The sequence below is a fragment of the Antechinus flavipes genome, chromosome 5 (assembly GCF_016432865.1).
Source record: "Antechinus flavipes isolate AdamAnt ecotype Samford, QLD, Australia chromosome 5, AdamAnt_v2, whole genome shotgun sequence".
Lineage (NCBI taxonomy): Eukaryota > Metazoa > Chordata > Mammalia > Dasyuromorphia > Dasyuridae > Antechinus > Antechinus flavipes.
The window spans coordinates 187,021,567-187,047,028 of record NC_067402.1 but is presented as its reverse complement, the minus strand read 5'-3'; the positions used below and the strand labels follow the sequence as shown (position 1 = coordinate 187,047,028).

The 25,462-nt window shown below is 35.4% G+C and overlaps 1 protein-coding gene across 1 annotated transcript in view; it reads left to right on the top strand.

The window, feature by feature from the left end:
• The window catches only part of VWF (von Willebrand factor), a 208,319-nt gene that overhangs the window by 181,833 nt on the left and 1,024 nt on the right, over window positions 1–25,462 (top strand). The window contains exons 44-51 of the mRNA XM_051962919.1: window positions 1,540–1,650; window positions 8,984–9,167; window positions 10,379–10,419; window positions 11,067–11,183; window positions 16,085–16,183; window positions 19,050–19,178; window positions 20,702–20,741; window positions 25,165–25,262. Of these exons, the coding sequence (XP_051818879.1) occupies window positions 1,540–1,650; window positions 8,984–9,167; window positions 10,379–10,419; window positions 11,067–11,183; window positions 16,085–16,183; window positions 19,050–19,178; window positions 20,702–20,741; window positions 25,165–25,262 (819 nt within the window). The remainder of the gene's footprint in view (window positions 1–1,539; window positions 1,651–8,983; window positions 9,168–10,378; window positions 10,420–11,066; window positions 11,184–16,084; window positions 16,184–19,049; window positions 19,179–20,701; window positions 20,742–25,164; window positions 25,263–25,462) is intronic.

Below are 25,462 nucleotides of genomic sequence, written 5' to 3'. Positions count from 1 at the left end.
CCTTATGAAAGGTAGCACTGAGAGCTTCCTTAATATTTCAACCCCAGTCTCAGGTTCAGCTCCTCACATTGCACAAAATAATTGAAGGGGAATGCAACTGCCTAGCTGAAGGAACTAGGATATTTAATTCTTTGGAAGAGAAAACCAGGAGAGACATGATACTCTTTTAAGACCTTTAAATGTGAAGACTTAGCATGTAGAATATTTGCTGTGATTAGTCTCATAGTTAGGAGCTAGGATTGCAAAAATAAAAACCAAATAATCTCAATGCTCTAGGGATTTACATACAATTAGGGGTAAAAGTGTGTGTGTGTATGGGGGCTATGTTAAGCAGATATACAATATATAGAAAAGAATTGTTGGTTTTTTTAAATTTTTTTTCCGAGTTGAGTTTTGACTAAAAGTCAGAGCTGAGATGGGAATAAAGGGAGATAGGAGTTAGGAACAATGGGTAGAAGTTCAGGGATGTGTGAATCCTAACAATTAGAGTTTTTTTTGGTCCCAAAGTGAAATAAAGTAGTGAATTTCCTGTCTTTGGGATTGTTTACAAGTAGATACTAGAAAACTTATTATTAAGCATATTTCATATAAGCTTCATGGTTCAAGAACAGCTTAGATTAAGTGATTTTTGAGTTTCCTTCCAGTTTGAGATTCTATGATATCCCATCAGTCAAATCATCCTATTTGAACGTAAAACTCCAGAAAATCCTCTTCATTTAGTAGCCCCCATTTAAGCTTTGAATGTAGTGAAAATAATTACCCATAATTGCATAGAATTTATTAACTTTTTTGGTATATTTTCTCTATTTGTTCATACAAGAGATCAATCATTTATTAAGAACTTAATGTAAAAAAAAATCCCAGTTAAAAAAAAGGTCTGGCATTTTAAATAATCGTGAATAGGGATAGCTAAGAGACAGTAATATCAAGCAATATATTTGAGAAATAGCAGGGCAGGTCTGTAACTAGAGATTTTGGCACTTGGGTTAATTGAGGACTAACAGCTTGGGACTAGTTATACTAAATGGAATAAGCAGCATTATGACTGAATTGTTCTTAAATTAACTTTGTAATCCATAATGTGAAGATAATATAAAAGTTAATTAAGACAAATTCAGTAGAATGGAAGGAAATGAAGTAACTCTTGTGACTTAGAGTTGAATGGGAAGTTGGAGGTTATATAGTCCAAGCTAGGTAAGTAATATTAATAATAATGATGATTACTGTCAAGCCAAGATTTTCTCTAAAATCCTCTCACCTTCTAGAATTGAAGAATATTTTTCAGAAATGAGGCAATTCTGAGAATTAAATCAAAAGCACTTATATTGTATATATTTTGAAACTATTTGTATGGTCACATATTGTTTTGCCAGATAGAATGTAAGCTTCTTGAGTATTTCACTTTTGTCTTTGTCTTCCCAGCACCTATTAAAGTACTTGGCATTTGGCAGGCATTTAATGAGCTTGTTGATTGATGAGAATACTATATTGCTACTTTTGTTCTTCTTATTAACATTTCCCTTTTCCTTCTTTTTCTAGGGATTTACCTATGTCTCTCAGGAAGGTGAATGCTGTGGGAGATGCTTACCATCAGCCTGTGAGGTAGAGGGTGGCTCGTTCCGGGGAGACTCAGAGATTCATTGGCAGAATGTAAGTCTTGAGGTCAACATGCCTTTGAGTATGAGTTTGAAAACACAGAGATGGCACTGGGGACAAGTACACTTTCTTCCTCTTCCTTTTTTTTATACCTGGTTCAGGTACCAGCGTTCCTCTTGAAAGAAGAAAACAGTCATTTGCCTTATGTTCTCTCCCAATAGTTTGTCTGGGAGATGGATTTGGAAGTCAGAAACCAATGGGATGCATATATAAGATTTGAGGGAGGTGCAGATAAACTGGTTGTAGGAGGAATGTCAATATGGTCTAGAGCTTACCTGAGGTCTGTGAACTTAAAATTTTTTTGATATATTTGTTAAAAAGTGGGTTCTCTTTGTAACTATATGAATTTTATTTTCTTCATTTAAAAACATTATTCTGAGAAGGAATTCAAAGACTTCAATAGGCTGCCAAAAGCTACCCATCACAAGTTAAGGACCTCTCTGGTTTAGATATTTCTGTCTGGATTATATCTCCCAATTCTCCCCTTCTTTCCTTATTCAATCTTTAGCCCCTATATCTCTGGAAATTACAATAATGATAATAATGGTACCCTTTTCTCTGGCCATGGGGGTATTTGAAATGAGTTTACCTGAGTGATGGCTGAATAGAGGCAGAATGATAAGTGATTTGTTTTTTAAAAATTAAAAAAAATTCTAGAAAATTATTCTTAGTATGCATTGCTTTATGAATCATGTTGAGAAAGAAAAATCAGAGCAAAAAGGAAAAACCATGAGAGAAAAAAAACCCAATAGAAAAAAGATACTTCTTTTTTCATAGCATAGCAACAGTTTCATTTCATAGCAACAACATAGCATGTGTTGATTTATATTCAATCTCCATTAGTTCTTTTCTTAGTTGCAGATGGTATTTTCTGTCCAAAGTCTATTGCGATTGCTTTGGATCACTGAACCACTGAGAAAAACCAAGTCTTTCACAGCTGATCATTGCATATTCTTGCAGTTACTGTGTATAATGTATTCCTGGTTCTGCTTGTTTCGCTCAGCATCAGTTCATGTAAATCTTTCCAGCACTTTCTAAAATCAGTTGATTCATCAATTTTATAGAACAACAATATTCCATTACTTTCATATACCACAACTTGTTCAGCCATTCACCAATTGATAGGCATCTACTCATTTTCCAATTTTTGCTACCACAAAAAGAGCTGCTCCAAACATTTTTGCACGTAGGTCCTTTTCCTTTCTTTTATGATTTCCTTGGGATACAGATCCAGTAATGGCACTGCCGGGTCAAAAGGCATGCACAGTTTTATAATTCTTTGTAGATAGTCCCAAATTGGCCTCCAGAATGTTTAGATAATTTCACAACTCCACCAACAATGCATTAGTGTCCCAGTTTTTCTACATCCCCTCAACATTTAATCATTATCTTTTCCTGTCATCTTAGCCAATCTGAGAGGTGTGAAGTGGTACTTCACAGTTGTTTTTAATTTGCATTTCTCTAATCAAAAGTAATTTAGACCATTTTGTTTCACATAACTATAGATGGCTTTAATATCAGCATCTGAAAGTTGTCTTTTCATACACATACATACCATTTATCCATGGGAGAATGACTTGTATTCTTATAAATTTGACACAGTTCTTTATTTATTTTAAAAATGAGATCTTTATCAGAACACTGGCTGTAAAGATTTTTTTCCCAGCTTTATACTTCCCATTTAATCTTGTTTCTGTTGGTTTTGTTGTACAAAACGTTTTTAATGTAATGTAATCAAAGTTGTCCATTTTGATTTTCATAATGTTCTCTTGTTCTTCTTTGATCACAAATTCCTCCCTTCTCCAAAGATCTGATAGGTAAATTATCCATTGCTTTCCTAATTTGTTTATGATATCATCCTTTATTTCCAAATCATGTATCCATTTTCATATGGGGTGTGAGATGTAGGTCTATACCGAGTTTCTAATCTATTATTTTCCAGTTTTCCCAGCAATTTTTGTCAAATAGTGAATTCTTATTCCAGAAGCTTGAGTTTGGGGATTTATCAAATACTAGATTATTATAGGCCTTGATTATTGTGTTATGTGTTTCTAATCTATTCCACTCCTCCACTACTCTATTTCTTAGCCAGTACCAAATGGTTTTGATGACTGCTGTTTTGTAATACAGTTTTAGGTTTGGTACTAAGCTGATGATGAGTGCTTTTGAGGACTGACTTTCAAAAAGATGCAGGTAGATTTTAAACTTCACAAAACCATTTTTTATTTAGACCATGTCTGTGACTGCAACCTCAGGTCGTCTCTAATTTAGGAAATATAACATAAAATTAGGACAGGCTCAAGAAACCAAAAATAGTGCTGGGTCAAGTGGGGAAGGAACTCTCCAGTTTGATGGCAGGGGTGACCCAGGTCCTTTGAGTATACAGGTAACTGACCAACCACTGCTTTTGGAATGCTAGGATTTAAATCAGCATTAAAAATCAGCAGATGGGATAGTCAGTGTTCAGTCCCACTAAGTGAGGAAGAGCGGAGGCTTAGGAAAACCCTGCCTTCATACCTCCATTCTTCCTGCTCCTTATATGTATGATATGGTGTTAAATAATTTTAGTGTTTTTCTTTAAATCTCCAGTCTTTTCTAACTATAACCAGCCCCTACATTGAGTTTTCCCATATAGCAAAGAAAATATTAAATAAAACCAAAAGAATAGGCAAAACTTGGAAATCAAAAAATCAAAAAAATTGTTAGAGAATTACTAAAAAAACTATAGTATATGAAAGTAATCAGATATTATTGGAAACTAGATGGCTGAGTGGGCAGCTAGGTAGTGCAGTAGATAGAATGACAGCATTGGAGTTAGAGAGACCTGAATTTAAATCCAGCCTCAGATACTATATGTGTGAACTTGGACAAGTCAATTGACGTTGTTTGCCTCAATTCCTCCATCTGTAAAATAAACTGGATAAGGAAATGGCAAACTACTCCAGTAGCTTTGCCAAGAAAATCACAAATGAAGTCATGAAGAGTCAGACCTGATTGAGTAATAATAATAAGATGGCTAAATGAATAGAGCTCTGGGTCTGGAGTCAGTAAGACCTGAGTTCAAATGTGATCGCAGACACTAGCTGTATAACTCTGAACAATTCACATAACAACTATTTGCCTCAGTTTCCTCAATTGTAAAATGGGGATAATAATACTACCTACCTTGTAGAGTTGTTAGGAGGATCTGATAAGGATATTTGCAAAACATTTAGAAAAATACCTGGCATATAGTAGGCACTATATAAATATTTATTTCTTTTCTTTCTCCTGTTGTACAATCAGAAATTCAGAGAAACATGAGAAGGATTGCATAAACTGATGCATAGTGAAATGAATCAAACATGAAGAACAATATAGTTAATGAATATAATAATATAAATCGAGAGAATGAAATTGAATTATGGAATAATTATCATCACTAATCTTGGTTCTGCAGATCAGATGAAGCAGATTTCCCCTATTTTAGTAGAAAAGTAGAAGACTGGATACGGAATGCTGTCATTGTATTGGTTGGTTTTGCTCTTTATTATAAAGGAGGATGCTCTCTATGAGATAGGTTTTTTTTTTTTATGATTGATATATAAACTAAAGCCATCAATAACATTTATTAAAGAAAAGACCCAAATGGGTAAAACAATTATATTTGGCCAAATATCCAACATATTATATGCATAATCCCATAATTATTTACTGAGAGGAAGAAAAAATGCTTCATTCTCTGTTTTTTAAAACCAAGATTGGTATTTGCAATGAATCTGAATTCATCTGCATTTTAGTATTTTTTTCATTTTCAGAGGTGTCATATCTGAGCCAGCAGCAGTAGCCCAAACAAATTAAATTATAACTGGAAATTATTTACCAAAATAAATACAAATACAATTTAACATAGATAATGTGAATATGTAGTTTTCTAAATCAATAAGCTGCCCACCCTCATTATTAGTTTTTTTGAGTTTGGTCTCACTGGCTTACATCAAGCTTGCCATAACTTGTTATGATTACAGAACAAATTGTTTTCACATCCATTTTTATTTGTCTCATAACACAGAACAAATATTATTCTATCTCCAAAGTTACAAATGATCTCTTACTTGACAAATCATAGAATCACAAAATTTAGGAGTTAAATGGACTCCATTTAATCCAATCCATATGTGAAAGGAATTCCCTGTCTTACATGCCTGACCAGTGGTGATCCAGTCTTTGCTCAAAAACTTCCAAGGAGGGAGGATGGGACTTCTTGAAAAACTTACCATGTCTGGAAATAACCATTCCATTTTTGGATGTCTTTAATCATTAGGAATTTTTTCCTGACCTCAAGCCTAAACCTGCTTGTTGACTATTTTGATTGATTGCTTCTGTCTTCTGAGGCTAGATAGAACAAAAACAATTCAAACATTTGAAGATAGCTCTTATGTTCTCCCTCAGTCTTTCCTTTTCTAGGCTAAACATGCCCATTGTTTTCTACCAAACCTCATACCACAGTTCCAAGGCATTTTACCAATCTCTTTGGGAATCTCTCCCATTTATCAATTTCCTTCTTAAAATATGGTGTTTAGTAGTGAATACACTATCTCAGAAGAATCAACAAGAGGAGAGTGCTTTCTTATTCCTAGAAGCTAAATATATTAGCTATTTTTGGGGAGAGTTACTGATTCACACTCATATTGAACTTGAAACTATGGTCTTTTTCAGAACAACTATTATATATTCAGATTTCCTCCATAATATACTTGTGGAATTGATCTTTTTGTGCCCAAATGCAAGACTACATTTATTCCTATTACATTTCATATTACTAGATTCAGTCTTATGACCTACTTTGTCAAGATACTTTTGGACCCTGATTCCATCATCCACTGGATCTCCCTCTCAGCCTTTTGTTATCTGCAAAGCTGAAGAGAACACCATGTATACCTATATCCATGTCATTAATAACAATGGGAAACAGCTCAGGGCCAAGCACAAGTTAATGAGCTCCCATACTGAATGCTGCCTATCATGTTGAACTATTAACAACTGTTCTTTGTGTGCAATCATACATTCAACTCTGAAACCATCTAATTGTGTTGTAGTCTAATCTATGTCTTTCCATCATCTCCACAAGAATATTATGAGATACTTTGTAAAAGATTTTGATGAAATATTGGCAAATTATATTTACAGCATCCTCCTCTACTTGCTTAATAGTCTGATTAAAAATGGAAATGAAATTAGCATGATGTGACCTATTTTTGTAATAGCTTTTTATTTTTCCAAATACATGCAAAGATAGATTTCAACATTCATCTTTGCAAAACCTTGTACTTCAAATTTTTCTCTCTCTTCCCTTTCTCCTTCTTTCCTTAGACAGCAAGTAATCCAATATAGATTAAACATGTGCAGTTCTTCTAAACATATTTCCATATTTTTCATGCTGCACACACAAAAAAAGTCAGAGCAAAAGGGGAAAAACATGAGAGAAAAAACCCAAGCAAATAAACAAGAACTACAAAAAAGTGAAAATACTATGCTTTGATCCACATTCAGTCTCTACAGATGGCGCTTTCCTTCATAAGTCTATTAGAACTGCTTTTACAAAGCTCATAATTGATGTAAATCATGGATATAAACCATTCTTGATGAATTCATGCTGGGTCGTTGGAATCACATTTTCCCATAAAGATGTTCATTAAATATCTTTTAAATTATCTATTATAACATTTTTCCCAGGAATTGAAGTTAAATTCAAGCTCACTGAGTTAGAGTTGATAGACTCTTGTTTTCCATTTCTTCAAAAATGGAACAACATTGTGCTCTTCAATATTGTGGGACCATTCCCATTTTCCACTGTTACTTATAGTACTCAGCAATCACATCTGTCGATTCTTTCAGGCCTTGAGAATGTAATTTATCTGGGCCAGGTGATGTGAATTCATTAAGGGAGTTAGGTTCTTTTAGTATCTTCTTACTTATCTTGGATATCAATTTTCTGTTAGTCATTAGAGTCAATTTTTAAGAAAGAAAGAAAAAACTCACAAGCAGTATTATTATTCTTTTGGAGGGTTATACATGTACATTCTTTTTTTTATATATATTTGATTATGAATCATGTTGGGAGAGAAAAATCACAACAAAAGAAAAACCACAAGAGAAAAAAAAAAAGAGGAAAAATAAAGTGAACATAGCATGTATTGATTTACATTCAGTCCCCATAGTTGTCTCTCTGTATTTGAATAGCATTTTCTAGTTGAAATTCATTAATATTTCCTTGGATCATTGAGCTACTGAGAAAAATCAAATCTGTCATATCTAATCACACAATCTTAGTATTATTATATCATTGTATTTCTGGTTCTACTTGTTTCACTCAGCATCAGTTCAGGTAAATCTTTCCAGGCCTTTCTAAAATCACCTGGTTCATTATTTTTAATAGAACAATAATATTTCATTACTTTAATATACTACAATTTATTCAGCCATTCCCTAGTTGATGAGCATCTACTCATTTTCTAGTTCTTTGCCAACATAAAAAGAGCTGCTACAAACATTTTTGCACATTTGGGTCCTTCTCCCTCTTTTATGATCTCTTTGGAATACAAACCCAGTAGTGACACTACTGGATTAAAGGGTATGCACAATTTTATAACTTTTGGGCATAGTTCTAAATAAGCAGTATTATTATCAAAATAGATGGGATTAATAGCTACCAATCCACTACTCTTTAGCAATATGGGATAAAAACTACATCTTCTGCCATATTTTTCATGGATATAAGAAAAGCCAACATGGAGAAACTTTATCTAATAATGTAATTCATTAATTTCTCTGAAATTTATAGTCTGAATAGGTTACCTAGAGCAAAGCTTCTCAAACAGTGGGTTATGACCCCCCTCTGGGATCATGTAACTGAATGTGGAGGGTCATGAATTCATGATTTATTACCAGCAAATGTTTTGTTTGTATGCCCATTTTATATATCTATAAACCTGGAGTTCCATGAAAATTTCTTGGGCAAAAATGGGTCACAAGTGGAAAAAATTTTAAGAAGCTGGGACTTCTTAAGCATTGATAGCTTAAATGATTTGTCCAGGATTCCACAGCCAAATGTGTCAGATTGAACCCAACTCTTCCTGGCTCTGTGGCTATCCATTATAACACATATACTCATGAAAATTATGAAATAACATTAATTCATATTTATTTATCACTTTGAGTTTTAAAAAGTGCTTTCCTTATAAGAATCCTATGAAATATGAGATACAGGTATTATTGTTGCCATTTCGTAGATAGAAAAACTGTACCATAAAGACTTACTGATACATCCTACTCTGCTCTTCCACAGGTTGGCTCACAATGGCGCTCCCCTGAGAACCCTTGCCTCATCAATGAATGTGTACGAGTGAAGGAGCAAGTCTTTATTCAGCAGAGGAACGTCTCCTGCCCTCAGCTGGATGTCCCCACCTGCCCTCTGGGCTTCCAGCTGAGCTGTAGTCAGGCTGCAGAGTGCTGTCCTTCCTGCCGTTGTGGTCAGTTTGGATGAGCACAGGAGTCTTTGGTTGGGTGGGGTGTGTGTGTTGGAAATAGTGTTCTGGCTTCTCCTCCTCCTTCCCCTGCTGGATGGCACATCTTTTACCCTTCTAGCACTCCAGAATTGAATATCATCCATTATATATTTTTTTTCTGGGAATGTTCATGTTAGTTCCTAAAATTATAGAGGAGCTGGAATGAAACTGAGAGGTCATATAGTCCAATCTTTTCATTTTGCAAGTGAGGAAATTGAGGTCTTAAAAAGGTAAATAGCTCATTCAAGTTTATCCAAGAACTAGGAGGTCCTTTGGTTTTAAATCTCTCACTTTTTTCTAGGTATCATAAGAATTGGTATAATGGTAGAAAGAATGTCCATATTTTCTGAATCTATCTGACCTTGTGACAGTGCCTGAAATTCCACCATTAGAATTTCATTTACATATAGACATTTATAAATCTCACGTTTTAAAATGCAAGTGTCCTTGAGAAGAGATATAAGTTATTCACATTTTAGTGTGACTAAGTTTAATTAGGCACTTTCTTCAGGACATTTTTCTGATTCCACCCTTTACAAGGTAACTAGATGGGCAAGTGGAGAGAGGGCCAGATCCAAAGTCAGGAAGATCTGGATTCAAATGTAGGGAAGGAAATTGCAAGCTATTCCAGTATCTTTGCCAAGAAAACTCCAAACAGTATCATGATATGACTTGAATGACTGAACAACAATATCCTTATATATCTTCTAAAAATGAGTATTTAAATTTTTTTAAATTTATTTTTATTTTTACTGAGGCATTTGGGGTTAAATGGCTTGCCCAGGGTCACACAGACAAGAAGTATTAAGTGTCTGAGACCAGATTTGACTCCTGACTTCAGGGCTGGTATTCTATCCATAGCATCATCTAATTGTTCCTAAAGATGAGTATTTTGAATGTTTTGGATGGGGGGACAAAAGAAAAGTTTAGGACATTACCAGAAAAGGAATTGGGCAGGATGACCATATTTGGGAAGCAGAAGAAAAAATGAAATGGGAAAATTATGGAAAGGGGAAATGGAAGAGGACTGAAGACAAATGTCAGATCCTTCACCCCTGCCCCCCACATCATCTCCAGCTGCATCCCACTAATTTATCTCGGGAGTCAGGACTTGCCTTGCAGAATTATGGCTAAGGAGCACTAATGCCTTCCTTCTTTTTCTCTCCATTCTGCAGAACCTGTTCAGGGTTGCTTGGTCAATGACACCGTCATTAGGGTAAGATGCTGCCTGTTCTTGCAAAAGGTTTTCATAACTGCTAGAATGAAGGTTAAGGGAGTCATAGGAAATCTCATATAACAAAGTTGTATATGATCAGAAACAGAAGGAAGTGGGATCCTGGGAACTTATTCTTCAAGCTTTCTCTTGTGAGTCTCAGTCTTGCTTCTTTCCTTTCCTTTGTATTTCTAAATTAGGGCCAGGACTATATTTTAAAAATTCTCTTGACCCTTAACTTCATTGTTCCTACATTCCTTTTGTCCTCGTCATCTTGTTCTAAGCCTTTTATTTCAGGAACTATTTCAGGGACCCCTTGCAATTAATCATCTGGAATAAGTCATTATGTACATTTAATATCCTTTCTCCACCAAGGGTTCTCCCAATGCGTGGTGGGATGCTTTTCTGTCTCTATCCACAAGACAGCCCTGACGTCCTGCCACCTGTAGCTGCCTCTGTGAGGGTTGGGGCTAACAGGAATTCTCATTTTTACCATCCTTACTTTTTTTGGAGGGAGATAAAGGAAGGGAGTTGGGAACATGAGCAAGGGGTTGAGATAAAGTGGGGAAGAGATGGAGTAATATTTGTTTATGAGAAAGAGAGAGTAGGAGAACATCCAAGACTCATATTTATTTGTTTTTTCATTCCAGCCAGGGAGCAGTCTGATGGTGGATCAATGTACCACCTGCCACTGCAGTGTACAGAGTGATATCATTCTCAAGTATAAATTGGTGTGTGGAAAGACTACTTGTCAGCCCTGTCCCCAGGTGAGACATTGAGGGAAGGCCTGAAAACCTGTGTGTGTATGTCTGTGTGTGCTCTATGTGTGTGTAGGAGGTCTGGAGCTGGGTAAGGACTGAAGATCCATGGTCATTCTCCAATACCGACCTTAGTTCTCAATATAGTTGGTATGTGAGAAAACTACCTGCTTCAGGTGAAAGACAAGACAGGGACACAAAGTAACCAATTCAATGAAGGAATTAAAATTATCCACTTATAATAAAGAGACTGAGGCAGAACTTTGAGCCACTCAATGGCTAAAGTAGACCACAGATTTTCCTCAGGATCTGAGATGCCTCCTCCTTCCAGGCCCTATTTTTGTAGGGCTAATTATTCAGACATTCAAGAACAGCTATTCCAAATATAGAATTGATTGTTATGTGATGTATATGCTAAAATAAGCAAAATAATATGTTAGCAGGATCACAAGTTGGGTGAAGCAAGGAATATCTCCACATAAAATAGACAGGCTTCTCCTTTGGTTGGGAAGGAGAAAATTGTACAAGCTGACCCTTAACGTTCAGTGACCTAAGTAGTCATAAGATGGTCACCTTCTCCCATTGGATAAGCGTTTGGTCCAAAGGTACCAAAATATTTTTGGGGACTTTTCATGTAGCTGTCATCCCTGCTCTTTTGGGCTTGGTCGCCATGACAAGGAAAAACAATAGTGGAGGGTTTTTACTTAATTTCCTTTAATTAAGCAAGTGAGTTTAGAATCTGCAGCTCCTACACAGTTCTGGGACCCTACACATAGAACTTTGATATGATTTTATCAACTTGACCAATACTTATTGGAATAGACTAGAGATTGAAATGTCTTACAATACATATATTTGCAAATATGCTTCTTTCTTAGATATCTTTAAAAATAGTGAGTGAGAAAGCAGTCTGTTCCCAGGTGAGATGAGTAGGTTAGGGATGCCATGAAAGTGAAAATGGGGGCACTTCTTCCAATGAATCAGGGCGTGAGATAATTGAATTCTATGAGGCCTTAAGTTTTTAACCACTGTGGCCATGAGTTCTGATTTAGTGGTATCCTTTTCCTGCCATGATGAGATGGTTTATAGCTTAAATAATAATTCATTGTCATCAACAAATAACCAATAAGCATTTAATAAGCACTTACTATATTCCAAATACTGTGCTAAGTATTGGAGCTACAGAGAATGGTGAAATAGACCTTACCCTCATGCAGATTACATTCTACTGAAGAAAATAATATGTATACTACTATGCTTATATGCAGAATATATGCAAAATGAAGGGGAGCTCTAGAAAACTGAGAAGACTAGGAAAAACTCACTTAAGCTGAGTCTTGAAGGAAATCAGAGGTTTTAATAAGTATTGGTGAGAAGGGTTTGCATTCTAGTCATGAGGGACAGCTAAATAATGCAAGGACATGGAGATGGAGGACACGGACAAGGAAGTAGGAGGTAGGTCATTACGGCTGTGATATAAATTGGGAAGCAGAGATTAAAAGGTAAGAAGACTAGAAAGGCAAGAAGGACCAAGTTATGGATCCTAGAAACAAGAAGGAGTCACTGGAGTTGGTCAGTGGGTGATGGAGTGACATATTCAGACCATTTTCCTAAAGAAAATCATATTGACAGTTGTGTGGAGAATGGATTAGGGTGGGGAAAGGGCTGAGGCCTGGAGACCAAATGGAAAGCTTGAGAGGTAATGAGAACCTGAAGGTAGTTGTGTGAATGAAGAGGAAGGGTCGGGTAGGGAAAATATATGAGAGATGTGAAGGCAGAAACAATGAAACTTGCTAATGGATATATAGGGTATGTGAAGGTGAGGAATCTAAGTAAATTCTGAAATTGAGAGCCTGGATGATTGGGAGGATGATAGTGTCTTTGAAGTAATCAGAAAATTGGGAGAGGGAAGAGTATTTTTTTGGGGGAAAGACAATGATGGACTTACTGAGTTTGAGACAACTCCAGATAATGCATTTTGAATGTCGAGTAAGCAGTTGATAATGTGGTACTATACTTAAAAAACTGCCTAGTGTTTTTGTTTTGTTTTTTGTTTTTGTGAGAGGATTATACTGTGTGGATTGGATGGGTGTAGTTGGGGAGAGACAGTTATTTTGATTGTGTAAACTTTTACAAAAATATTTTGTTCTTTAGGTTTGGGGGTGCTGCTCTGCAGGAGGGGGAAATGGCTGCCCCTAAGAGGAAAGAGAATAAAACTGCTGATGATTTAGTGGTTCCTGTTTGAGCACATTATGTACTGCCCTATTTCATGTAGAGCAGCATATGGAACACATACCCCCTATCAGGAATAACCCTGGAAATCCAGCTTGGATTAAAAAAAAATCTTCAATCATATTGTGCACCTGTGAGTTCACTTTAACAGAGCAGGAGAAAGGCAGGAGTGTCTGTTTTCTTGCAAGACTGAAAATATATTCTTTTGTGTCTTTCTCTCACTTCCCTGTTTCCTTTTGCTCTGTTGCCTGTATCTCTTCCTTTTCTTCCTTTCTCCTTTTTTTCTCAGTTTCTTCCCTCCTTTCTTTCTATCTTTCATTTTCCCTAAATTAATTTCTTTTTCTCCTTACCTCTCTGCCCTTGTCCTTGACTTTCCCACCCTCTGGCAGGGACTTGAATTCTCTCTGCCTTCCTCTTCCAAATTCAGCAGCTGTCCCTTCTGTTCTTGTGGCCTCTCTTGATTCCCTCCTGCCTCATTTCCAGATTTCAGCCCTTTTCCTCCCTCTCAGGTCAGGTAAGGAAGTGTTTGTTCCTTCAGCTCCTCCCCATAGTCACTAAGTAATGTCCTTAGTCTGAGAACCAGTGAAAATGAGTGCTGTTTGAACCCAGCTCTATTCCCTGTTGTTGCCTTTCTTATTCCTCTCTTAAATCACTTAAATTAATCTTCTCAATTGATCTACATTTTACCTCCTTTTCTCTTCTTCTTTTATTATATATGTCATTCACATGCTTTTCTGAAACTATCCTCTCCTCCCCTTTTTATCTCTACTCTCTAACATAATCATATTCCAAAAGGCCATCAAACTTTATACAAAATTCTATACACACAACAGACACACAATCTCTATATATATTAAAAGGGTCTTTTAATTATTTTAAATAATAGCTTTTTATTTTCAAAATTCATGCAAAGATAGTTTTCAGCATTCATCTTTTTGCAAAATCTTGTGTTTCAGTTTTTCTTCTTCCTTCCCCCCTAGACAACAAACAATGCAATATAGGATAAACATTTGTAATTCTTATATATATATTTCCACATTTATCATGCACACAAGAAAAATCAGATCAAAAAGGAAAAAATGAGAAAGGAAAAAAAAGCAACAAACAACAACAAAAAAGGTGAAAATAATATATTGTGATCCACTCTCAGTCCCTGCAGTACTCTTTTTGGATGCAGATGGCTCTCTCCATCACAGATCTATTGGAACTGGCCTAAATCACCTCATTGTTGAAAAGAGCTATGTCCATTACAGTTGATCATCATATAATCTTATTGTTGCTGTGCACAATAGTTTCTTGGTTCTACTCACTTCATTTAGCATCAGTTCATATAAGTCTTTCCAGGACTCTCTGAAATTATCCTCCTGATCATTTCTTATAGATCAATAATATTCCATAACATTCATATACCATAACTTATTGAGTCATTCTCCAACTGAAGTGTTTCCAATTCTTTGACTCTACAAAAAGGGCTGCCACAAACATTTTTGCACATACAGGTCTCTTTCCCTTCTTTAAGATCTCTTTGGGATATAAGTCCAGTAGTAACATTGTTGGATCAAAGTGTATGCACAGTTTGGTAGTTTTTTGGATATAATTCCGAATTGCTCTCTAGAATGGTTGGATCAGTTCACAATTCCATCAACAATTAACAAGTATTAATAGGATTTTTAACACCAAAAACTTTTCAGGGCCACTAGCAATTAATCTCTAATGGTATAATTGTGGGTAACCTGAATAAGTCATAGGATTGAGATTGAGCTAAGGCAATTCATTCAAAGTGTCTCAATCAGTTTCCTCATCTATAAAATGAAAGGGTGGGACCAGGTATCTTCAAGTTCCTCTTTAGCACCAAATACATGATTAATTAATCAAGCATAAACAAACATTTTTAAGTGCTATTTATCATTTCTCTTGTCTCCCTGTCTGTGTCATATAGTCATTCACCCATATATTTTTATCAGGAACTAGGAATGGAGCAGAAGGAGAAAACTTCAGCAATTAAAATACAAATTATTGGCTTACTCGGGAGATGGCTAGGAAGCTAGCTAGAGAATGGATAGAAAGAGAAATAGATGATCATACATTTTGAGCTAGAAGGGGATTTAGAAGTGAATTAGCATAGCCTCCTCATTTCCCAAAAGAAGTGTTTCTCATAGCTAGAGGTAGAATCCTGGTGGATGGCTTGGATGTAGGAAGAGCGGGGATAGAGATGGGGATTGATCTTCATTGGTAGAAGAAAGTCCTGGATGGAGAAACTCCCTCTACCAAAACAAGAATTGCACTTTTACTATAACTCAGAGTCTTAAGAGAATAGCCTAGACCAGGGTCGGAGAACCTTTTTTTCTGGATATTTATACATCATTTGTGGACCATAGAAAATTATCAACTTAAAAATGTAAGCATTGGGAGGTTGTTATACTCTTTCATCGCTTTCAGCTCATCATCGCCTGTGGTTGCCTTGGAAGGGCCAGACTAAATGACTTTGTGGGTCTTATATGGCCTACAGGCTGGACCTTTCCCATCCCTGGCCTAAAGCATTTTGAGGCAAAGGAATTGCCCATGATGACAGAACCAGTGAGACATGATTCCTGCTCCTTTGACCTTCCAGTTGAGTAGAAGCAACTTTTAGGAAATTTAAGGGAATATGACTATAGCTGCCTTACTCTTTTGTACAGGGTTACAAGGAGGAGAAAGTAGAGGGCTCTTGCTGTGGGAAGTGTCTACCCATTGCCTGTACCATCCAACTGAGAAGAGGAACAATCATGGCACTAAAGGTAAGTGCAGACTTAACCTGAGATTTCTGTGTCATTCTTCATCAAGTTCCCCTTTGGAGCCTTTCTTTCTTTCTTTTTTTTTTTTTTTTTCTTTTCTTTTTGATAGTCAAGCAGGACTTAGTTCAATAAAAGAATCACAGATTTGAAAGTTGGAAGTCACCTTAGGAGTCACCTAGTCCAATCCATAAATGAAGGCTTTCCACTGTAGCATATCCAATGAGTGGTTATTCAGCCTCTGCTTGAAGACCTCCAGGGTAGAGAGGATATATCACCTCTGGTATAAGTATAAGTCACCTCTAATTATTAAGAAATTCTCTGCACTGAGTTTAAATTTTTCTCTTTGCAGCTTCTGTCCATTTCTCCTAGTTCTGCCCTATAGGACTAAACTTCAACCTAGTTTCCATCTTTTTTCCTTTCTCCCCCCTCTCCCAGTCAAAATCTAGACCTCTTCTCCAAGGTCAACATGTCCAGTCCTTCAGCTTATCCTCTTATGACATGGTCTCAAAACTCTTCATCTTAATTCATTATCCTAGACATACTCCAACTTTCCAATGTTTTTCTTAAACTGTGACTCCCAAAACTAAACATTATACTTTAGATAAAGGCTGATGAAGGCAGAGTAAAGTGCAATCAGAAATGTATTCAAGCTGGCTCCTATTGAAAATTCATGAGAATCAATTATTAAGTTTTCAATATGAACATTTACACCTTAGAAATGGGCAAGTGCTACAAATTAGAGCTTTATTTCTTTTCTTGTGGATTGTCTAAACTTAAGGAACTGATAGAGGAAATATTACTAATGAAGATTAAATTAAAATTTGTTGTGTGTACATTTTTCTCTCTGAAGAGTTGATTGTTAGACATTTATTAGTATATCTCTGAGTTAATATTTATTGCTTTGTTCCAGCTCTTTCTCTTCTTGCACTAAAAATCCTCTCTATGGAAAGTTGAAGGGATAGCTGGGTGACACAGTGGATAGCATTGGCCCTGGAGTCAGGAGAACCTGAATTCAAATCCATTCTCAGATACTTGATACTTACTGGTTGTGTGACCCTGATCAAATCACTTACCCCCATTGTCTCCCAAAACAAAAACAAAAACAAAACAAAAAAACCAAAAAAACCAAAAAAAAAAAAAAAAAAAAAAGAAAAGTTGAATGAGTAACCCAATGATAAGAATCTTCATGTATCTGAGGGTGTGTGATGTAGGAGAGAAATATCAAACTTATGTTGCTTCCCCAAAGAATTGATGAAGTGAAAAAAGGATAGTTTAGGCTTGATATGAGGAAAAACTTCCCAATAATTCAGGCTACTTAAGAGTGAAGTGGATTGCTTTATAATGTAGTGAGTGTCCTATATCTGGAGGTCTTCAAGTATATGATAGAGATCATTCTCTTTTTTTTTTTTTTAATTTTAAAAACTTTTATTTATTTATTTAAATGCACATTGCTTTATGAATCATATTGGGAGAGAAAAATCAGAACAAAAGGGAAAACCATAGGAGAGGAAAAAAACAGAAAAAAGAAGTAAACATAGCATGTGTTGATTTACATTTAGTCTCCACAGTTCTTATAGATGGCATTTTCTGTTCAATTTTTATTGGGATTGCTTTGGCTCACTGAACCACTGAGAAGAACCAAATCTTTCATAGTTGATCATTGCACATTTTTACTGTTATTGTGTACAATGTAATCCTGATTCTGCTTGTTTTGCTCAGCATCTTTCCAGGCTTTTCTAAATTTAGCTTGTTCATCGTTTTTCATAGAACAATAATACTTCATTACTTTCATATAACACAGCTTATTCTGCCATTCTCCAAATGATGGGCATCTACTCATTTTCCAATTATTTGTAACTATAAAAAGAGCTGCTCCAAAAATTTGTATATATGGGTCCTTTCCCTTCCTTTATAATTTCCTTGGGATGCAGACCCAGTAATGGCATTTCTGGGTCAAAGAGTATGCACAATTTTATAGCCCTTTGGACACAGTTCCAGATTGTCTCCAGAATGGTGAGATCATTTCACCACTCTACCAACAATGTATTAGTGTCCCAGTTTTCCCACATTTGTCATTATGATTTCATGTCATCTTTGCCAATTTGAGAGGTGTGAGGTGGTGCATTTCTCCAATCAATAGTAATTTAGAGCATTTTTATGTAATTATAAATGGCTTTAATTTCATCATTTGAAAATTATCCCTTTTATTACATTAAATTAAAAAGGTTTGCACAAAGAAAACCAACAGAAACAAGATTAAAAGAAAAGTACAAATCTGGGAATCTTTATAGCCAGTGTTTCTGATCAAGGTCTCATTTCTAAAGTACATAAAAAACTAAGTCAAATGTATAAGAATACAAGTCATTCCCCAATTGATAAATGGTCAAAGGATATGATAAAGATCATTCTTGAAGAAGTTGCTTGAATTTGAATTTGGAAGTTTGAAGTCCTTTCCTATTCTGAGATAGTCTGTTTAAAACTGACCTGCAAGGAACAATCTCAGATCCTTCAAAAGAAAGAACCAGTGAATGTGACCAGAGCATGCAATCTAGTCTTCACTTCATTACTTAACCTACTCTCTAGGCCTGATTTAACCCCAGTTAAATGTGTAAGGACAATCTGTAACTTTACACAGTCCTTTGCATCACAAATCAGTTGTATAACTGGGAATTCAACATAGGTCTTCTGGTTTCCAAATTTGAATTCTTAATTCACTTATACCATGTTTATTTTTTATAAATTTCTCCACTGGATTATCTCTTGCAGCCAATATACAGTTGTAACCAGGGTCAGGGTTGAGCTGCTGTCTTTTCCTCAATGGTATTCCTCAGATTTTTCCTCTGCTCACTTCCTATCACTCTTTTTTTAGGCCAATGAGACTTTCCAGGATGGCTGTGATAGCCACTACTGCAGGATCACTGAGAAAGGAGAGTTTATTTGGGAACGGAGAGTCACCGGGTGCCCACCCTTCAACCAACAGAAGTGTTTAGCTGGTGGAGTAAGTAATAACTCGAAATAGGACAGATAGAATACAAGCTCCTTGAGGGAATAAATTATCTTGTTTTCCTTTGTTTCCTCAATATTTAGTACAGTATCTAATCCATAATAGGCACCTAATAAATACTTTTTGAAGGATTTTGTGATATATATATATATATATATATATATATATATATATACACATACATATATATTATTGTAATTTCAGGGATCTGACATTATTTTGGTCATAGATTGTAGTCTGTCTGTAACTCAGAAGATGGTCTTCAAGATCATGCAGCTAATCTGATGATGAGCTTTTCATAATCATGTTCATGTTATGGATATGAAGTTTAACAACATTGGATTTGCACTTAAAACTGAAACTGGTGAAATATATTCTATTTAAGAAAATCTTCATTCCTGCCCCAAATCATAGTCAACACAACTTAAATGTGATTTCCTAGAAATAACAGTGGCTTAATTTTATAAAGAACAAATAAGTGTATTAAGGGTATTTGGGTAACAACTCTGCTTTTTTATAAGCAGCATACAATAGTGGAGGGAACAATGGAAGAAACTAGATTTGAATCTTGGACACTTAATGGCTATATGAACCTAGGCAACTCAGATTCTGAGTGTTTCGGGGGAGCGTAGTGAAAAGATTATTGAATAAGGAATCCCTGTTGTAATTCTTAGAAACTGTGTGATCTTGAGCAAGTCACTAATTTCTCTTGACCTCAAGTTACCTGTCTATTAAAAAATAAATGAGATAAAGTATACTAAATAATGGTCTTTTAGTTCCTTTTTATTTCTGAACCTTTGATCTTCTGGTATCTAAAATTGATAATATGTTCACTGCCTGTTTTAGAAGGTTGTTAAGAAAGTATTTTTGTAAATCTGAAAATAACATAATATACAAATGTGAGGGATATATAATAATTCATATATACGCAGTAACAAATGTGAGTTATTTTTATACTATCATAATTACTTTGAATGAGAACCATGTATTAACTATAAACAAAAGAATCTTTTAAGATTTGGAATAATACATAAATGTGAGACTATTATTATTGTAAATGACTAGGACTTTATAAATATATATATGTGTGTGTGTGTGTATATATATATGTATGTATAAACTTCATATGTGTGTGTGTGTGTGTGTGTGTGAATGTTTACAGATCTTAAAAACTTCTCTGAGGGTGACTGTGCCCATCTCCTTAAATTGAGAGGTGATAGCTAAAAATGTTTTAGTCTGTGTTGGGAATAGTTGCCTTGATGGTCCAAGTGAAATCAGAACAATCCAAATTGGTGAAACCAGATCCTGTGAGGATATCTATGTCCCTCACTTTTGCTGATGGGGAAAACAGTTTGATGAAAAAGGATTCAGAAGAGTGATCTTAGAGGAAGTGACGGGGCCCAAGGATCTCTGCCATTTTATTCTTGTACAGATAAGATTCTTTTTAAACTCCAATTGATTATTTGGATGACATGTGCTCTCCAGGCCTAATATGTGATTTTGCGGTATCTTTTCAGGGTAAAATTGTGAAAATTCAAGGTACCTGCTGTGATACATGTGAGTATGACTATTCCCAATGCCATAGTCTTCAAAACATTTCAAAATGAAGCAGGGAGTGGGGTATGTGTGTTCCTTTGAAATGGATGTTCATAAAATCATGAATTAGGGCTGGCAGACCTTTAAAGGTCACTTCTAGGTCATTTATAAATGGAAAAGTCAGTGACTTCCTCACGTTCCCATGATGGTCACATGAGGTCATAAAAGAAAGACCTTGAACTTGAATCCAGTTTTTTTTTAATTCCAAAGCCAGTGCTTTTTCAATTCATCTTTTGTATTTCTAGTGAAATTGTATTTTTCCATAACAAATTCTACCTTTTCAAAGAAGCATTTTCTACTGTGACTTCCTTCCTTCTATTCCCATAGCTTTCATTTATATAATTCACTTAGTCTTTATTGTATTTTTGATATTATTCAATTATTTTCAGTCATGTCTGACTCTTCATGATCCTAAGTGGAGTTTCTTTGGCAAAGAACTAGAATGATTTGCCATTTCCTTCTCCATCTCATTTTACAAATGAGAAAACTGAGGAAAATAGAGTAAAATGACGCCCAGTTAGTGTCTCAGCTTAGATTTGAACTCCAAGCCTGGCACTCTATACACTATAGTGCCACCTAGTGGTATATGACTCCTCTTCATTAGTATTGTCTACTCACTGAATGAGAAGCTATATTGTGTTTAAACTGATTCTCATTATCTCATAGCAGCTTTAGAACTAGGTTTTAATCCTGCTGATGATTCACCTTGTGCCTTAAAGTTAACTCACTTAACTTTTACTAGCCCTAGTTTACTCATGTGCAAAATAGGGATCGTAATCTACTCTTTCTACTTCTCAGTCCTATTATGAAAGTGCTTTGTAGATTATGAAGAGCCATTATATTCTGAATTAAAATTTCAATTAAAGATGGCAAATTCAGGGACTGTTCTAAGGAATGCTGCAACCAAACACCAAGTTGAGGAAATAAAAATTTAAAATTATTATTTTCCCCCCTTTCTCCTGAATTCATATTATGAAGAAAAGGATGTCAGGAAACCATAAAAAACATTTGAATCTTCATGGATAAACCCTATAATTTATTTAGTTAAAAGGGGAAATTATTTACAACAGAAACAAGACACTTTTATTGGGTTTTGTGTTTATGCTGTTTCAAGATCAAAACTAAAAAGAAAGGGGGCAGCTAGTGGCCCCGTGGATAGAGCACCGCCTGAAGCCAGGAGGACCTGAGTTCAAATCTGACCTTAGACACTTAACACTTCCTGGCTGTGTGACTCTGGGCAAGTCACTTAACCCCACTTGCCTCAGCAAAAAATAAACAAACTAAAAGAAAAAAAAAAGGGGAAGCCATAGTCACAGAAAACAGGAGATAATTATATTGCTGTGAATTAAATGGAGATTTTCTGAGTCATTCTCTTGAAAGTCTTGTCAAATAGCACAATGGTAAGAGACTAGATTAATAGTCCAAGAACTGAGGTTCATATATATCTTTGTAACGACCTATATGATCTTAGACAATTCACTTAACATAACTAGATTTCAGTTTCCTCATATGAAAAAATGAGGATTTTGGATTAGATAATTTCTAAGTTCGACTAGTAAGTGTCTGAAGCTAAATTCAATTCAGGTCTTCTTGATTCCAGGCCCAATATTCCCACTCTGCTATTTCTACATAAGATGAGGGGGTTATTCTTTATAAGTGGGGTAGACTTGTATTTAGAATTATTAAATAGAAATAGGATCTCAGAATTGAAAGGAGTCTCAAAGGTTCATTAAATTAAACTTGTGCTTCAGCATGATGTCCCTCCTTTAGTCTTCCAGCCTCTATTAGAAGATATTTAGTGATGCAAGGGCCATTATTGCTTGATGCTGCACATTCCACCATTTAATAGCTATTTTTGTTTGGAAATTTTTTTCCTAAATAGGTTTCTATTCATTGCTTCCAGTTTTTCCATCTTTTCCCAAGGAGAATTAGTCTAACTCCTCTTCCATGTGACAGCCCTTCAAATACATGAAAATCATTATCACATCTCCTTTGCTAAGCTTTTCTTTCTCTGTGAGACATTTTGAGTTTCTTCTGAGAAACTTGTCTGGAGTGATCACTGTCCAGATCATTTACTGACCTGTCTATTTTAATGTTAACATGTGCCAGTTTGTCAATGTTCTTCTAAGAGTGTGGCAGATGGGATTTGACCAGAGTAAAGTAGAGAAGACCTATCATCCAGAACATCTCCCATCCTGTCTCTATGAGCACTAGTGTTCCTTTAGAGGAATTTAAATGGCACACTGAATAGTTTTGGACTTGGAAGCAGGAAGACCAAGACATTTAATAACTATATTATTAGGGAAAATCACTTATCCCTATTTCTCACTTTCCTCATCTGTAATATGAAATATTAATTATTAACAATGTCAATTAATTATTAATTAATGCTATAATAATGACAATTAATAATAGCACCTATTCTCCCCTTCTTGTAAGGATAAAATAATGTTTTAAAAACACTTTGTAAACCTTATAACATTATATAAATACTATCTATAATTTTTATTAATATAGTTTAAATTCAATTAGCTTTTTGGGTGTAACCATATCATACATTTGATTCATTTAACTTATAGTGTCCTCAACACCATACCTCCTCATATTTTTTGCATAAACAAATATTTAGCAATGCCCCCTTCATTCTATGCTTCTAGAATGAATTTTTGATTTTCTGATTTTATTGACACAAAGCCTAGAGACAAGTGTCTATTAAAATTCAGCTTCTTAGATTCTCAAAAGCATATGTCACGATTGTGTATGAAATCCAGAATTTTTCAAAGGCAAGTAAAATGCCATAGTTGGTTTTCACTGTCAGAGATATAAGAAAATGCAGACTAGAAAGCTCAGCCATCTAAGAGGAAGGCTCCTTAAGAACTTCTTGTATGCCCTATTGCCTAATTCAGGGTTGAGATCAAAGAAGGCATTTAACAAATAATTACTGAATTGCTTATCAATGATTAATGACTTGATTTAATTAGTATCATTATTAATATAATTGTATATTGGGTGTGTTGTGATTTGATATTAATTAATAAATAGTTATTAATAATAAGCAATTATTAAGCAAATTATTGAATTGCTTTAGAGACCCTGAATATAGAAGAATATAAAGTCTTTTACTTTACCAGGACCCAGTCCAGTGCCTGATCATATAGTATTTGCTTAATAAATAAAATAATGAATATTTATTGAACAAATGATTGAAAATGAATGAATGAATGAATGAATGTTTATTAAGTGTCAGGCATAGGTATAAAAATAAGCCAGTTAATACAATTCATTTGTTTAAGCAGCTTAAGAGAATAGATAATACCTAAAGGTGAACTAGATTTAGAGAAGAAAGCTGAACAACATGGTTTGAAAATGGTTGGGGAGTGGGATGGCAGCTTGTTTCTGGATAAGATAAAGCAAAAGATGGCCCTTAAAAAGCCTACTATCTCAGGGGCAGAGTCCAAATTTAATTATGGGAAGGGTAGATTTCTTGTTTATATCTCTTGCTTATTACTTCCCAGTGCAACTGAAAGTATGATGGGAAAGGAATAATTTAGTCATGAGGTTTACAGAAAATGAAAACTAATCCTTTTTGCAGGAAAGGAAGGAAGAAAATTGTCTTCTCCTTTCTTTGCCTAGGGTAGCTGGGTGTGTAGTGGATGAAGTGCAAGGTCTAGAGTCAGGAAAACCCAGGTTCAAATCCAGCTGCAGACCCGAACTGACCATGTCATCTTGGACAAATCCCTTAACCTTGTTTGCCTGTTTCTTGATCAGTAAAATGGGTTGGAGAAGAAAATGACAAATTGCTCCAGTATCTTTCTCAGGAACTCCCCCCCCCAAAAAAAGGGGGTCACGAAGAATCAAACATGACTGAAAACAACTAAGCAACGAGACTTTGTCTCTGACTTTTCCACCTTAGTCCCCACAAGCATTATCCAGGGGAACAACTCTTGTGAAGACGTGGCCTGGTAATGCTGGTTTTGTTTCCTCCATCCTGGAGAAGAAAGTTTTCAATACTAAAGTCTCAGTATTGTCAGAGTTCCACACTGGAAACAAATACAATTTTATTACTGGAAATAATCCTGAAGAAGATCTGCTACCATTTGCTCTGTCATGGTACCCAGAAGACCTCTGACTTGGTTGAAATCTATATTTCTTGTCTTCTCCTATTAAAAGACAGTTTAGTTTTCCTATTTGTAACTCTTGCACTTTAGAACAGTGCTTTGCACATAGCAAGTGCTTCATATTTGCCATTCATTCATTTATTCATTTATGTGATTAGAGAGTTTTATGTGCAGGAAATTGTGTCTGAAAAATGCACAAAATTCCTCAGAAGCAGCCTTGCTTATCGCCAAGGATTTAACTGTCTATCTCTGTCTCTGTTTTCTAGGTGTTGAGCGTGAATGCAAAGATATCACTGCTAAATTACAGTATGTGAAGATTGGAACTTGCAAGTCAGACGTGGAAGTCAATATCCATTATTGTGAGGTAAAGTAAATGTGTGGGGATTGTATTCAGAGATCCAGCTGTAATTCCCCATCCCATCATAAGAGTGAGGGTAGGGTGGAGAGAATATCCTCCTTTGACTGCCATTGTTGAGAACAAGGCCTACAACTCCTGAAGAATGTGGAAAATGGCTCTGAGAAGTTGGGCAAATAAGACCAATGAAGAAAAGAAAAAGGAATTGG